Source organism: Aquarana catesbeiana, linkage group LG01 (genome assembly GCF_042186555.1).
Source record: "Aquarana catesbeiana isolate 2022-GZ linkage group LG01, ASM4218655v1, whole genome shotgun sequence".
Taxonomy (NCBI): Eukaryota; Metazoa; Chordata; class Amphibia; order Anura; family Ranidae; genus Aquarana; species Aquarana catesbeiana.
Window position 1 is genome coordinate 628025262 of NC_133324.1, and position 17276 is coordinate 628042537.

The window sequence follows — 17276 nt, forward strand, 5'->3', positions numbered from 1 at the left end:
GTTATTGCAAAGCTCCTTGGTGCTGAAATTGGACAAAGTATATTACTTCCATATGTCTGGAGTCTAGATTTCTGTTTTGTCTTTTGAAGTCCGATGCTAAAAAAAATATGGGAATGCAGTACGTGTATGGCCTGGTCTGGCCAATCCAATGAAACAAACAAGGAAGGCCTTTGAAAAGCCTTTGAAGATGGACACTTAGTCTGAAACATGTCAGGCGTCATTCTGTATAGCCACGTGTATTAGCTCGCTACTACCTCACAGGGCAATTACTATCATGCTTGCAATTTTGTATTATTATTATTGATTTTAATATTTTTCTAATATATTTTTCTACTGTACAATAGTTTTGTTAACCAATAAAGAAATTTTAAATACTCTCCTGGTCTATCATGAAAATTCTGAGGGGTATGCTGTGCCCAGAGCACTAAGACTTCCTTGTTTGTCTTTTGAAGTCCTTCCTTCTAAAGGTTGAGTTTGGAGTGTTGCCTTGTTTGTTCAACATTGGTTTCTCTTGTTTAAATTGTATATGCCAGGATATTTTAATAAGATAACATCTTACCAGGGCTTTTTTTCTCAAACAATAGGTGCTGGAACTCAACCACGACCCCCCAAAACCCCTCCCCCCACACACACCCTCCAAATCACATCAAATAGTGGGTGTGGTCAGTTTCAATTTCACGAACAGTAGGAGGGTCTTAAAGGGGCATTAAATACCAGGATTGCATTACATACAGAGTGCAGAGTTCAGGGGGGTTACACTCAGAGTGCAGAGCTGTCACTTGTAAACACAGAAACCGGACTTCTGTGTTTACAAGTGATTGTGGTGAGCAGCCTCCCCAAGGGTCTGAGCCAGAGGTGGTGGAACTGAGTTCCACCAAGTTCCCCCTGAAAAAAAGCCCTGCATCTTACACTGCAAACATTCTCCTTTTTAATGTAAGATTTGCTCTTGTAATTTTCCATTCTGGTGCATTTCTTCTGTTTTATTAAGCATAATAAAACCATAGCTCACGTATGGTGTGTACTACTGAATTTTGAAACCTGAGTCTTTTTTTTTAGATTAATTAAGAAGTTAAATCAACAGAAGATACTGCAGGTTTCATGTGGAAACCAGCACTGCTTGGCCCTTTCAGATGGTAAGTAAATAAGCATACTGCATTTGTTAATTCAGAAGTATCAGCTGTGGTTCTCCCCCCCCCCCCCCCCCCCCCTTCTTTTTTTTTTTTTTTTTCCTTTTTCAAGAAAATTCTGTTTGTGCTCCACCAAAAAAAAGCTGTGATCCACTTTGAAGATTGGAATCTGTGACTCTCTAAAAGTCTGAACAATGACCACCCATAATGTTTTCAATCAATGATGCATACAGGGCTGATATTTACACTCCCAATGTCTATTGAGTTTGACTCATCAGTGTTTATTCTGGCTGTACTTGCACAAAATTCACATGTATTACAACTCTATGAGCAGTCGGATGATCCCATCTTCCTTGACAAAAAAGAACTAATTGTAGGCAAACCATCGCCTATATCACAGTAAGGTATTATAGCAGAATCGGCATATAGGGACTGATCATTCCAGAATTCTGCAAGGAATCCTGATTGCATTGTCTGTGATGTGCTGCCATGGGTATGATACACACAGGATATCCAGCACTCTGGAAGATCCCTTACAGCTGATACTCTATTGTTTGCTTATCTAAATAAAAAAGATCATTTTTTTTTTTTTTTTTTTTTTATTTTTTTTTTTACATTTACAAAATGAATTGATTTGTTCAGGGCTCTGTAATCTAATCTGCTTCATGTCACTAATCAGAACTGATTGCAATCTGAGATCTTGCAGAAACAAGTTTCCTCTGCTTAATACTTGCATATTGTGGTTATGTCTACATTACTCTGTTTTGCTATTCTCCATAATAGGACTATTATTTTCTTGTACTAAAAGTATGTTGGCTGCCATTGCTTACCTCTTCTTTAAGCTACATGTTTAACCGTCTTGCTGATCCAGTAGCTTTAAATTAATCTAAGGCCAAATTGTTTTTCTAAATGCTTCACGAGTTTAACTGCCTGGGTCTCCATGGAGAAAATTCATCCTCTCTGTTTATTCTGGTGACCATTGACTCTGGGAAGAAAGTAATGGTGAATCCAAAATTTTACAGCTGTCACCACAACAGGCAGTGAAGCAACATCTTTTAATGGGGTCACCTGTTCTGGTGGCAACTGCCTGATGGGATTTTCCCCTCACTTCCGAGAGAGTTCCACCACTTCCTGGTGTGTTTTCGGGACAGAAAACAAACTAATGCCGCGTACACACGAGCGGACTTTACAGCAGACTTTGCCCGGCGGACTTTTCGATGGACTTTTCGATGGACTTTACGACGGACTTTCTGAATGAACGGACTTGCCTACACACAATCAACCAAAGTCCATCGAATTCGTACGTGATGACGTACGACCGGACTAAATAAGGAAGTTCATAGCCAGTAGCCAATAGCTGCCCTAGCGTGGCTTTTTGTCCATCGGTCTAGCATACAGACGAGTGGACTTTTCGACCGGACTCGAGTCCGTCGGATAGATTTCAAACATGTTTCAAATCTAAGTCCGTCCAACTTTGGAGAAAACAAAGTCGCTGGAGCCCACACACGATCGAATTGTCTGACGAAATCCCGTCCGCCGGGCAAAGTCTGCCGTAAAGTTGTCTCGTGTGTACGCGGCATAAGAAAAAACTAACAAGGGTTGTAACCATTGCCTACTGAAAAATAGCTTTTAGATATATTTTAATCTTCACGCTGAATCACTGAGAAGGGAGAAACATGCACATCATTAGCAAAGGCCTCAATCTGATTTCACCAGCCACGTACTTGTTACAGTTCAGTTTCTCAGAATGCATTAACATAAAGACAGCAAGGCAGCTAGTGTTTGCAGGTTAAAATGAGCAAAAGCAGTCTAAGAATACATTTCCTTTGTTTAGCTGATGGATAGATTCTTGACTATCTAGTTATCATGGGTTTATGATCTGTCTTATGTTTTTCGGTGAAGAAAGATATTGTTGGTCTGGTGAAACCTCTTTTCTGTTCTTTCTACATCCTATCCCTGAGCATGGTGTAGCCACTGCGACGTGTTTCTACCAAATCAAGTTTTTGTTAATTCTTGACCTGTCCAGTAAAAATAAAATATTTTATTTCATGATTTTATCCTTTTGTGTTCCAGATGGGCAGTTGATTACATGGGGCCAGAATAGCCATGGTCAGCTGGGTCTTGGGCATGGATTCACCTCCCAGTCTAGCCCACAGCGAGTAAAGTCCTTGGAAGGAATACCATTGGCTCAGGTGACAGCAGGAGGCTTCCACAGTTTTGCCTTGTCCCTTTCTGGAGCTGTGTTTGCCTGGGGGAAGAACAACTCAGGGCAACTTGGTCTTAATGACGAGAAAGGTAAAGTATCACATTTATGGTGGCCCTGAAACTTCGCATCAAAATTATGATTTCATGACACTTTACAACTTCTATCTGTTCCATGATGGCACATTCAGTTGATGGTCACTTCTTCAGCACCCATTACCTATGGTCTGTAATGAGTGCACTGGGCTACATGATTCCCTTTTGGGTAGATTTCCCCTCACTGTCTTTTCTGTCTGACACCTCACAAATAAACAGAATCTAAGGAGAAATTTTCCAAGTGGGAGCACCTACAGTAACAGGAAAATGACACGGGTTTTAACTCTTCCACACTGTCCAAACTAAAACAGTAGGTTTTGGCAGAAGTTGGGATTAATATGGATAGCTGGGATTCCAAGTGAAAGGCTGTTAAAGGGCTACAAACTCTTTTTAAATAAGGAATAAACTAAGGCATTTATATATAAGGAAATGTTCTCGTATAGTGGAATAGATCTTGCTGTACTCTACACAAATATTGTTGTTCACTTGGGGGAAATCTTATGCCCCGTACACACGGTCGGATTTTCCATCGGAAAATGTTCAATGGGAGCTTGTTGTCGGAAATACCGACCATGTGTAGACTCAATCGGAATTTCCGTCACACAAAATTTGAGAGCTGGTTCTCAAATTTTCCTACAACAAAATCTGTTGGAAATTCCGATCGTGTGTACACAATTCCGACGAACAAAATTCCACGCATGCTCGGAATCAAGCAGAAGAGCCGCACTGCCAATTGAACATTTTTCTCGGCTCGTCGTACGTGTTGTACGTCACCGCATTCTTGACGTTTGGAATTTCCGACTAGATTTGTGTGACCGTGTGTATGCAAGACAAGTTTGAGCCAACATCCGTCAGAAAAAATCCATGGATTTTGTTGTCGGATTGTCCGATCGTGTGTACGGGGCATTACACTTTCCTCCAAAAAGAAGTTAGTGGGTATGTAGCAGGAAACACCAACCCGACCATACAACATATGATCTAATATGTTCAGTTCTGGCAGACTGCTGATAGCATTATTAGTATATTGAAACGGCTTACGTTGAGCCTGGCCTTTGATGACTTAAAGCAAACCATGCTCCTGACTTTGAGCTTTCTTTACAATTATCCATCCATTTCTGACCTGCAAGGAAGTGATAATGACCACCTCATGGGGTTAGGGGCACTTGTTGAAAAATCTACTGTTAAACCAGTACTAGCTTGTCTGTCTTCCAGAGGGACAATTCTTTAAAGAATAAAACTGAACTCCAGCAAACCTCTAAATTCTCAGATTAAATGCCTATGAGGGAGCTTTTTTTTTTTCCTGACATGGACTCACATTTCTGCTCATTGACCACTTATTTTTTGCGATCCGGCACTGCGTTACTTTACCTGACAATTGCGCGGTCGTGCGACGTTGTACCCAAACAAAATTGATGTCCTTTTTTTTCCCCACAAATAGAGCTTTCTTTTGTTCACCTCTGCGGTTTTTATATTTTGCGCTCTAAAGTAAAGATCAACAATTTAGAAAAAAAAAAAACAATATTTTTTACTTTCTGCTATAAAACATATCCAATAAAAATATGCAGAAAAAATCTAATTTCTTCATCAATTTAGGCCAGTTTTTTTTCTGCTTCATATTTTTATTAAAAAAAAATCCCAATTAGCGTATATTGATTGGTTTGCGCAAAAGTTATCGCGTCTACAAACTATGGGATAGATTTAAGGACTAGGGACTATTTTATTTAATTTTTTTTACTAGTAATGGTGGCGATCAGCATTTTTTGTTTTTTCTAGCGGGACTGCGTCATTGCGGTGGACAAATTGGACACCAAGTGACACTTTTTGGGGACCAGTGACACCAATACAGTGATCAGTTCTAAAAAAATGCACTGACACTGTATAAATGACACTGGCAGGGAAGGAGTTAACATCAGGGCAATCAAAGGGTTAAATGTGTTACCTATGTGTGCTTTCTTACTGTGTGGGAGATGCTGACACTAGACAAAGAGAGAGATCGGTGTTCCTTATTACTAGGAATCACAGATCTCTCTCTTCCTCTGTGACAGAACGACGGTCTGCCTTGTTTACATAGGCAGACCACTGTTCTGTCATTCCCTGAACGATTGCGGGTCGCTGTCGGTGTGCATGCACGTGCCCAAAACCAGGGATCGCGAGCAACGTACAGGTACGTTGTTTCACGCAGCAGGGCCGCCCTGCTGCAGGATATGTGCGGTACAGAAATTCTAACAGGACAGTTGAACAGAAGTCAATCAGTAAACTTTATTGTACGTTTCCCTTGTAGTTACAAGTGAGCAAGTGGTGTTTACTACCGCTTTAACCACTTCAGCCCCGGGCCTCTTTTTGAGACTTGTTGTTTACAAGTTAAAATCAGTTGGTTCTTTTTTTTTTTGCTAGAAAATTGCTTAGTAGAACCCCCAAACATATATTTTATATATATATATATATATATATATATATATATATATATATATATATATATATATATATATATATATATATATATAATCAGACACCCTAGAGAATAAAATGGCGGTCACTGCAATACTGTCCCACAGTATTTGCAAAGCGGTCTTACAAGCGCATTTAAAAAAAAAGACTTTTTTGAATTAAAAAATAAGACCACAGTAAAGTTAGCCCAATTTTTTTCTATATTGTGAAAGATAATGTTACGCTCAGTAACATTATTGATACCCAACACTTCAAAATTGCGCCCGCTCGTGGATTGGCGACAAACTTTGGCACTTAAAAAATCTCCATTGGCGACGGTTAAAAATGTCTACGGGTTACCAGTTTTGAGTAACAGATGTCTAGTGCTAGAATTATTGCTCTCACTCTAATGATCGTGGCGATACCTCACATGTGTGGTTTGAACACCGTTTTCATATGCGGACGCAAGTTACGTATGCGTTCGCTTCTGCGTGCAAGCTCAGCAAGATGGGGTGCTTTTTAATTTTTTTTTTAATGCTGTCCTTTGAGTCACTTTTATTCCTATTACAAGGAATGACAGGACCTCTTAAATGTGAGATTTGGGGTCAAAAAGACCTCAGATCTCATTTACACAAAAATGCAATAAAAAATAAAAAAATACCTTATTTATCGGCGTATAACACGCACTTTTTTCCCCTTAAAATCAGGGGAAAATCGTGGGTGCGTGTTATACGCCGATCCCCCGCCGATTATGAGCCTCTCGGGCCGTTCTCAGCAGCTTTTAGCCGCTTTCGGCGGCTCTCGCAGTCCCGCGTGAGCCACCGAAAGCTGCCAAGAACGGCCGAGAGCGTCAGAAGCCGCCGAGAGCGGCCAAGAACGGCGGCGCCATTTTTAAACTTGTACTGGCAAGTAAATGACACAGGGGCAAGGCTGCAAATTGACACTGACAAGGCTGCAGATTGACACTGACAAGGCTGGAGATGGACACTGACAAGGCTGCAGATGGACACTGATAAGGCTGCATTGATGGGCATTTAAATGTAAGTTTTTTTCCTTTAAAATTCCCTCCTAAACTTGGGGTGCGTGTTATACGTCGATAAATACGGTAATTAAATGTCTATTTTTTTTGGCAAAAAAAAAATTCCCCTTTTAAGACCATTGGGCGGAAGTGATGTTTGACGTTGCTTCCACCACCTAATGTTATGGAGCTGAGTGGGGGCTATCTTTCCCTCACTCGGCATCCAAACTCAGAAGGGAAAGGACGCGATTGTCTCAGGTAAGCCGGAGACACGACCAGAGCGTGGCGGGAGTGGGGCCCCTCTCCCGCCCCTGATTAAAAGTGATTCGCCGCAGAGACCACTTTTATCCTAAAGAGAACTGCATGCCGTTTCTGAAAATACCGGGGTTATGGCAGCTAGCCATATTTAGCTTCAAAGTACCGATGTACAGGTATGCCAATTTGCGTAAAGTGGTAAAAACCCATTCCTTCGCAACATCTGTACAATGTTTAGTGATTACAACACTAGAAAAAGCTAATTTTTCTTACATTCTTTAAAGCTTAAAGTGTAAACCTCAAACATGAAATGTGAACAAAATGTATCCCTCTATAGTGTGTACTTGTCTCCAATCCAGATCACAAAGTATAATTTCTGTCTGCTGCTTCATTCCTCTGCTATCAGCATGAGTCACTTCTGACCAGTTTTCCTGACACCTTGAGAAAAACAGTGACGGGGAGGTAGCTCCAGCTGATTGACGGCCTCAGCTCTGTTCCTATGAGCTGTGTGAAGGGGGGGTTGTGTTCCTTCCCTCCAATCAGCTCTCAGAGCTCTTCTCACTGAGCTCTGCAGTGTGTACCTCAGCTCTCCACCCCCTTTTTTCTGAACACTCAGACAAGCTTTATAAAATCTGGAATTTGAATGGATATAGAGGAGAGGGCAGCAGATAAACTAATACAACTTGTGCAGGATAATTTGTTAAATCTCTGCGTATCACCTGAGGCCAGTCAATTCACTGGGTATATTTAAGGGTTTCCAACCACTTTAACCTCAGGCAGATATAAAAGACACCATTTAATGGAGTTGTGTGTGACTATAAAAATAATGTATTAAAAATAGAATTACTTGAATCTGTCTTGATACTGGTCTACTGTCATCCCTTGCAAAGCTGCACTTACACTGAAAGAGGACAGGCCAGAACTAGGAGCCAGTTAAGGTTTGCTATATATATATACACATATATATTATACACATGCTGACAGAAGGGGAGAGCAGAGCCAGCACTATTAGTAACTTATCAGTGTGTTGCAGCTACTTCAGTGTCCATCTCGCAGGTTGCAGATGGATTCCTGGCAGAGGTGTATCCCAGGCACCCTTCCTGGTGGAGGTGTATCCCAGGCACCCTTCCTGGTGGAGGTGTATCCCAGGCACCCTTCCTGGCGGAGGTGTATCCCAGGCACCCTTCCTGGCGGAGGTGCAACCCAGGCACCCTTCCTGGCGGAGGTGCAACCCAGGCACCCTTCCTGGCGGAGGTGCAACCCAGGCACCCTTCCTGGCGGAGGTGCAACCCAGGCACCCTTCCTGGCGGAGGTGCAACCCAGGCACCCTTCCTGGCGGAGGTGCAACCCAGGCACCCTTCCTGGCGGAGGTGCAACCCAGGCACCCTTCCTGGCGGAGGTGCAACCCAGGCACCCTTCCTGGCAGAGGTGTATGAAACCTTAAAAGAGGCTGAACAAAATTCCAAATCTGGTAATAAGAAAAAGAAGGTGGTGTGTATCTGCGCTAACAAAAAATGACAATAAAATATAAAAACAGCCAGCACAGTTTGTTGATCATCAAACGATAAAAATAAAAGTCCAAAATGCAGCACTTAAAGCGGTGTTCCACGCCAAATTTTGAACAATATCTGTATGTATTCTCTTCCTTGCCTAGGTGCTGACATGCTGTTTAAAAAAATTTAAATCGCCGTAATTACCTTTTATTTTTCAATTCTTCTTTGCACTTCCTGGTTCTCCTCCCGTGGGAGTAGGCGTGTTTCTAGCCTCTCCCAGACTCCTGGGAGCTAGTCTCAGGCTTCCCAGGATGCCACTGAGCAAGTGCGGGAACAAGCGGTGAATGCTGGGAGCACAGCATTCACCACATCCAGGAAATAAATGCTTGTGGGCTTCAAATGCCCACAATGAAGATGGAAACCACCTGCAGTGAATAATATAAGTTATTCTTTCCGACGAAATCTGACACAGGAGGACATATTACACACAATATGTGAGTATGTAATGCTGAGAAGAAAAGTTTGTGAATGAACTAAAAAAAAAAAAAAACGATAGATAGGTGGACCCCCGTTTTAAGTTCACATAAAAGTTCTTTCAGTAAACGGGTAGAAGATACAAGGGACCCTTCACCTGCTTCTGTGTGTATGGAAAGACACACCACACCCAAGTGAATCCAATCTGCTTACCAGAAGGTAATGATATGTAGGCATATAATCATTAATCACAGGAAATCGTGGTGTCACTCTCCAAATAATATTATTTATGTGAACTTAAGCGCTGCATTTTGGACTTTTAAAATTCAAAATCTGTTGCCAGATAAGACTATTCATATAGGTGTTTTTTGCTGTGTATTTAGTGGTCTGCCTGGAATATCCTCTTTAAAAATGAAAGCATCTTAGCATTAAATAGTTGCAAATGCTGAAAAATATATGTATATTTATTTATATATATATATATATATATATATATATATATCAAAGAAGATCGATATTAGGGTATTGGACAAGCTGAACATGGAATAATATATACTTTTCTGCATGTCTCAAGTAACTTGTATTCCCTTTTACAGTCCGTGAATCACCATGCCAAGTAAAGCCTTTGCGCACCCAGAAAGTTGTGTACATCAGTTGCGGGGAAGAGCATACCGCTGTCCTAACAAAGGTAATGGATACCTTCTGTTCTTCTCTTGTTTCTGTACAAGCTGTTCTACAGTAAACTTGTGCCGTTGGCTTCTTGCAGACTGGTGGGCTTTTTACTTTTGGAGCTGGAGGCTGCGGGCAGCTGGGGCATGACTCTCTCCATAATGAGATCAATCCCAGGCGTATACTGGAACTGATGGGCAGCGAAGTATCTCAGATTGCATGTGGCAGGTGAGCTGACTAAGCACAAAATTGTTGTCTTAAAATATGGCTTACCCAAAGATTAACTGTACATAACATGTACGAACCACACATTGCTGCATCTTCTTAAAGATGAAGTTCAGGGAAAATCCAAAGTTTCCCTTGTACTGGGGCTCACGCTGTACTACAAGGGTTAAATGCTTGTATATGTGTAGGGGAACATTAAAAAGCAGTGTGATTTTCCTTGTTCAGTGTGACAAGTCCCTTGTGGCTGGGTACAAGGGATCAGGTAAACTGCTGTTTCTGTTCCTCCTAGTCCAAAACAAGCGATTTAAAGCATATGTTTAAGTATGACATTTTTTACATAGTTATATTGATCCAGCTTGGACCAGTGTAAGTATGCACAACCGCAATTCCAAAAATGTTGGGATGCGGTGTAAAATCTACTTAAAGAGGAGGTCCACCTAAAAAAAAAAAAAAAATATTAAAAGCCAGCAGCTACAAATACTGCAGCTGCTGACTTTTAATAAATGGACACTTACCTGTCCCAGGGTGCCCGCGATGTCGGCAGCCAAAGCCGATCAATCGCTCGGCTCTCGGCTGTTGCCGCCGCCATCCTCGGTGAGGGAATCAGGAAGTGAAGCGTTGCGGCTTCACTTCCCGGCTCCCTACTGCGCATGCGTGAGTCGCGCTGCGCGTCCTAACTGGTCCCCGCTATCTCCTGGGACCTGTGTGTTTCCCAGGAGACGGTGGGGTGGGGGGCGTGACTTCCGTGGGAGTCTATTCCCGGAAGTGGGTGCAAATACCTGTATCTGCACCCCCCTCCCCCCTGAAAGGTGAGTGGGCTTTACCAAACAAAAACCACATGCACTGTTAGAAATTTGTTTCAGAAAAATTTCCATTCTGCTCCTTTTTGATTTTATTCTCGTCACTGTGGTTGAAAACGACCATCGATTTCACCCACTTAGAACTTGTGTAGAATATTCTTTTCCTACGAATATTTGTTTGAATTTCTACCCATCTACAGCCTATACATTAGTCAGTTTTTTTTTTTTTTTTTTTTTTTTCAACCAGCAGGTTGAATGAAAAAAAATGACCTGATTTTTATTCATTTTTTTTATTTTATTTTCCCCCATCCACACAATCAATGTGGATAAGAAAGGAATCATTCCTGCTTTGGTATTGTATTCACCAGTGGGGAAACATCCCCACCATCAGAATACACTGATCAGTGCTGCTGGCTGTAGCTGGTGGCACTGATCGATCAGGAAAAAACCTGACAGGGTGGTTGTACAGAAGTCGATTGGAGGATCGACTGCTGTACAACCAGGCTGCCCATACATGGATTGAAATTCGTTTAATCCCTGCTAAACTGTCCGAATTTCGATCCATGTATGGCCAGCTTGAGGCTGACGCTCTTTCTAAAGACAGTGAATGAGATTTCAGAAGAAAACAATCCACATGCCAACAGCTATATAACTCCTGGCATCTCCTGTTAACTGACACTTCTCAAGGCTGAGAACAATGGCATTCTATCAAATGTTCCCGGTAATACAATAGAAGCGTTTATCTGGTTATCTGTAATCTGTAAATTCTTTGGTAATTGTGGTGAGCTTAACTGTTCCTGTGCTGCCTAATGCAATAAAAAATACATGTCAATTCAACATCAGTTGCATCATAATATCTATTTTAATGCTAGTTTCAGGGCTTAATCTCAGCATCTAAAAGGCCTAATTGCACCGCTCAGCACTCAGGAAAAATTAAGTTCTCAAAAATTTTATATAATGTGTGTATGTATTTCACACAAGTCTATGTACATAAAAGCAGCCACTAAACCATGCAAGTGAAAAAAAGGCCTTAGTCCATATAGACAAAGTTCCAATACTCAAAGCAGTGCTCCAATCAAATAAATGACGTATGACCAGCATTCTCATGTAAAGACATATGAGAAATCGGTAGTATGTTGATAGGTGATGAGACAGTTCAATTGATCGGTGAAGGATTCTACTTAATGATAGGCATATACCATCCACCAGAGTCCACACCATGTGACACACCATCCCCTAGGGCAGGGATATGCAATTAGCGGACCTCCAGCTGTTACAAAACTACAAGTCCCATCATGCCTCTGCCTTCGGGTGTCATGCTTGTGGCTGTCAGAGTCTTGCTTTGCCTCATGGGACTTGTAGTTCTGCAACAGCTGGAGGTCCGCTAATTGCATATCCCTGCCCTAGGGGTTCACACTCACCAAAGGAATGTAATTCAAAAGCCTTGAACACACCAAGTGTCCAGTCCGGTTATCTCAAACAGCCCAGGGTGGTTTAGTCATGTAAAAAAAGGCTCCACATAGCGTGATACCATTTTAAAAGTTTATTCAAGACGACCACCCCCTTAAAACCACACTTGCACAACATAAATTGTAACAGGCTGGTTGAATAATCAAACTGTGTCTTATCACCAATCAGTATGGAATGCCGCCCGCCATCCACTGCGTTTTTTTCTGACTGTTCCTTCCTTCACATCGCTTCCGATCGCTGTAAGGTCATGTGCCGATGCGTTTCATCATCACGACTTCAGCAGAGAGCATGACCAAACGGCGTGGCCTCCCTGCATTTATAGGATAACCCAGCATTATTCTAACCCACACTGATCACCGCCTTACTTTTCAACACTGCTCATTAGCGGAATCACAATCACAGGGGGACTCATTCAATACACACAGCTGGCCTGTTCATCCTACATTTCATTTAAAGCAAACTGACATACTAACAAACCCAGATACTACCTAGTAAAGCTCAATCATGGATATATCCTGGCAATACTAGAGTTTGCCCTGTATGGTTATATAATCCAAACAAATAGTGCGTTAAAATTTTCATGATTAAAATTAATAAAATTGTTCACATTAAATAACATTGTAAACTCCAATAAGAGAAATATTATAGCTTAACTAATACTAAATATATCAATAAGTGAAACATATGTAATATATGTAATACAAATGCAATAACAAACTAGAATAAATCAATCCAAGTCTAAATTTTAAGCAAACAGACATACTAGCAAACCCAGATACTATCTAGTAAAGCTCAATCATGGATATCTCCTGGCAATACTAGCGTCTGCCCTGTATGGTTATATAATCCAAACAAATGATGCATTTAAATTTTCATGAGTAAAATTAATAAAATTGTTCACGTGAAATAACATTGTAAACACCAATAAGAGAAATATTATAGCTTAACTAATACTAAATATATCAGCAAGTGAAATATATGTAATATGAATGCAATGACAAATTAGAATAAATCAATCCAAGTCTAAAATGTAAAAAAAATATAAGAAATATATTATTATTTATTTGGATTATATAATCATACAGGGCAAACTCTAGTATTGCCAGGAGATTTCCATGATTGAGCTTTACTAGGTAGTATCTGGTAATTTAAATAGAGCACATGGAAAAATGGACTTTAAAGGCACCAATTGTAGAAAAAATAAAGTAGATTTTATTAAACATATATTACATAAAAGACATTTAAAATACTGCCAATTGCAGTGAACGACTAAACCTCTCCAATATGGTTCAAACATATCAAGAACATGTCATATAAGGCATGTGGATCTTTACTAGATAATGACATAAAACAATAGCTCTGCATGTTTCTCGAAAAATGCTTCTTCAGGTGCTGGGTAAACTCTAAGAGAAGAAAGAGAGGCAGTCAGTAATAAACATAATAACATACATCAATGGTAAAAGATGTTTCAAAGGAACAGAGAAGCCCATGGCATCAGTCAGAAAGGACCAAGAACGTGACAAGCGGGTGGTGCACCGGGTAACACTTGGGGGCGTGCCTGATAGAATCAGTAAAGAAGTGTAGCAGGGTAAAGACACCATGTATAGGTAGTCGGTGCGTGGCCTTACAAACGATGGATATTGTAGCGAATGTGACCATAGATGATAGAGACGGCCAAAAGGTAGTATCTGGGATTACTAGTATGTCAGTTTGCTTTAAACAAACTGTAGGATGAACAGGCCAGCTGTGTGTATTGAACGAGTCCCCCTATGATTTTGATTCCGCTAATGAGCAGTGTCGCAAAGTAAGGCGGTGATCACTGGGGATAAGAATAATGCTGGGTTATCCTATAAATGCAGGGAGGCCGCGCCATTTGGTCATGCTCTCTGTTGAAGTCGTGATGATGAAACGCATCAGCACACGACCTTACAGCAATAGGAAGCGACGTGTGCCTGTCACTACCAGGAAGGAACAGCCAGATACTTTCAACGCAGTGGATGGCGGGCAGCATTCCATACTGATCGGTGATAACACACAGTTTGATTATTCAACCAAATGCCTGTTACAATTTATGCTGTGTAAGTGTGGTTTTAAGGGGGTGGCCATCTTGAATAAACTTTTAAAATGGTATCACGCTATGTGGAGCCTTTTTTTTTACATGACTAAGCCACCCTGGGCGAAGAGCTGTTTGAGATAACCGGACCAAACGGAGACACCTGGTGTGTTCAAGGCTTTTGAATTACATCCCTTTTTGTGAGTGTGAACCCCTAGGGGAGTGTGTTTCACATGGTGTGGTCTCTGATGGATGGTATATGCCTAGCAATCATAGAATCCTTCACCGACCAATTGAACTCATGTCTCATCACCTGTCAACATACTACCAATTTCTCATATGTCTTTACATGACAATGCTGGTCATTTACTTCATTTATTTGATTGGAGTGCTGCTTTAAGTATTGGAACTTTGTCTATATATGGACTAAGGACTTTTTTTACTTACGTGCATAGTTTCAGGGCTTGGTCCTCTTCTAGAGCTCTCTGCTGTTCTGGACACTAGTAGGGAAATGGTTTCTTCTGGTTACACAGGTGTTCAGAAGATATCAAACTTCTTGAATTGAAGGCAGGCTTTAAAGTGGTGGTAAAGGCTCAAGGTTTTTTACCTTCATGCATTCTTACCTGAGCCCCATACTGATCCAGCGATGTGCATGAGAGCAGAAGTTCTCCCAGGTCTCTTCCTCCTCATTGGCTGAGACAGCAGCAGGAGCCATTGGCTCCCATTTCTGTCAATCACAGCCAGTGAGTCAATGAGAAAATAGCAGGGGTGGGACAGAGCCGCACTCAATGTGTGAATAGACACACAGAACAGCGGCTCAGGTGCCCTCATAGCAAGCTGCTTGTTATGGGGGCACTCGGCAGGGGGGAGGGGCCAGGAGCACTGGCGGGGAACCCGAGAAGAGGAGGATCAGGGCTTCTCCGTGCAAAACCATTGCACAGAGCAGGTAATTATAACATGTTTGTTATTTAAAAAATAAATCTCTGGAAGATGTACCTTGTACCCATGGATGCTTCCTTCTTTTTGATTCCTGTACGCTAATTGTTTTGGCAACTGCCTTTTCTTGCTAAATAAAAAACTTGTAAAAAAAATAAATAAATAAATCTGCCTTTACTTTCACTTTAAAAGCTCTGTCAGTAAAAACAGTGTTTCTGTAAAAAAAAGAAAAAACCCTGTAGGGCATGTTAAGCCTATAGACAGCAAATGTGTTCCTACAGACAGGGTTGTGATGTTATTAAAATGATTATGCTTTATGGTCAATTTAGATGAAAATAGGGTTTAGAAAGACTTTGCCTTCAAAACTGAACTCCAATCAGATGGCTGGATGTACAAATGAAATACACATTTGTGAACATTGTTTTACTTGGGAATAGATTTAATTAGATCTAGATTTAATAAATCAATTTTAATTATGTTCAGCCAATTTTATGATTTGGACATTCCTGCTAGACAGAACAACCAGATATTATACGCAACTTTACATACTTTTTAAAAAAATTATGCATATGCTAAATGTACTTTTTTTTTTTTTTTTTTTTTCACCTTATGCAAAAAATCATGGTGTAGAAAAACGCCAACGTTAAGCTTCATATGTCCAGACAAGAATTCCTTTAAAACATTTTTTAAAAGCATTTGAAAGATTATTAATAAGTTAACTAGTATAAAACAAGGCTGACAAATTTTAAAATGTTTGATAGGATTGTCCTTCGATATGAAGATATTAAATGAACCAATGTTTTGCTCATAAATGGTAAAGCAACAGGCTCACTTTAACGCTATCCTATACTTTTTTTTGTCTCAAGTACCGATAGATTCAGCATCCCACACTAAGGATAATGTCAGCTCAATTTGGATATTCATTTGGAGCTTACACAGGGCTGACATATAGGACAATGCTGGGCCAATAAACAAGCACCGAGTCACATGCTCCGTCTTACCTGGAAGTACTTGGTACTTTCACTGCTGGCAGCTGGAGCAGTGAGAGAGTGCAGGAGGACCTGTTTTAACACTAACCTGTTTATCCTTGTATGGGCAAAGCATGATTTTGCTTTAAAGTGTAATTGCAATTTCATTGTTTTAACTCCCTCCTTCCCCCAGCCCTCCTTCCATTCTTCTACTCGCCTGTCCCCGAACCTGCAAGATCTTGGCTGTGTTGTCCTCTGTGCTTGGCCTTGTATGCACACCACAATCTCCATTCACTCCTATAGAACATTGATGGCGAACATTGGCACCCCAGATGTTTTGGAACTACGTTTCCCATGATGCTCATGCACTCTGCAGTGTAGTTAAGCATCATGGGAAATTATATATATTATATGGAAAGTCTGTACTCTTTACATTAACCCTTTCCCGCCTGCCCCAGCGTTCCTTTAAAAAGTTCAGAACTCCAGGGGTTGGGAAAGAGTGACTGGTCACGTGACCACTGTGATTGACTGTCACCATGGTCACATGATCGGGAGGCGGTCCCAATGGTTACTGATCATTAGCGGGGACCAAGAGCTATCTTTTCACATCTTGGTCTATGTGCTGTAAGTGCATAGTGAGTGCACTCGCAGCACAAAAACATCTGCTGCCTATTGACGCATATGTGTGGCATGTGAGCGTTGAAGCCCACTTATTTGCCGCTGTATATATGTCTTGGGGTAAAGGGGTTAATAGATCATCAGGATTAACATATGCTATATAAATGAGCAAAAATTTTATTCAGTATAGGTGATTATTATATATAATATACCGCATATGTGTATAATATTATGTCTTTTTATTCTTGCAGACAGCACACTATTGCCTATGTGCCTTCTTCTGGAATCCTCTATGCATTTGGATGTGGAGATCGGGGCCAGCTTGGCACCGGACACACAAATAATGTAATCTGCCCCACTACGGTTAAAGGAAAGTGGACCATGCCCTGCATTAAAATCCCACCCACAATTGGTAAGTAGTAATGGCTTTATGTTGGAAGATCGG

General features: G+C 41.0%; 1 protein-coding gene across 2 annotated transcripts in view; it reads left to right on the forward strand.

Moving 5' to 3' along the window:
- The window catches only part of HERC3 (HECT and RLD domain containing E3 ubiquitin protein ligase 3), a 116453-nt gene that overhangs the window by 37478 nt on the left and 61699 nt on the right, over positions 1–17276 (forward strand). For both annotated transcript variants that reach the window (XM_073600915.1, XM_073600918.1), the window contains exons 4-8: positions 1057–1133; positions 3201–3422; positions 9689–9780; positions 9859–9989; positions 17083–17243. In XM_073600915.1, the coding sequence (XP_073457016.1) occupies positions 1057–1133; positions 3201–3422; positions 9689–9780; positions 9859–9989; positions 17083–17243 (683 nt within the window). The remainder of the gene's footprint in view (positions 1–1056; positions 1134–3200; positions 3423–9688; positions 9781–9858; positions 9990–17082; positions 17244–17276) is intronic.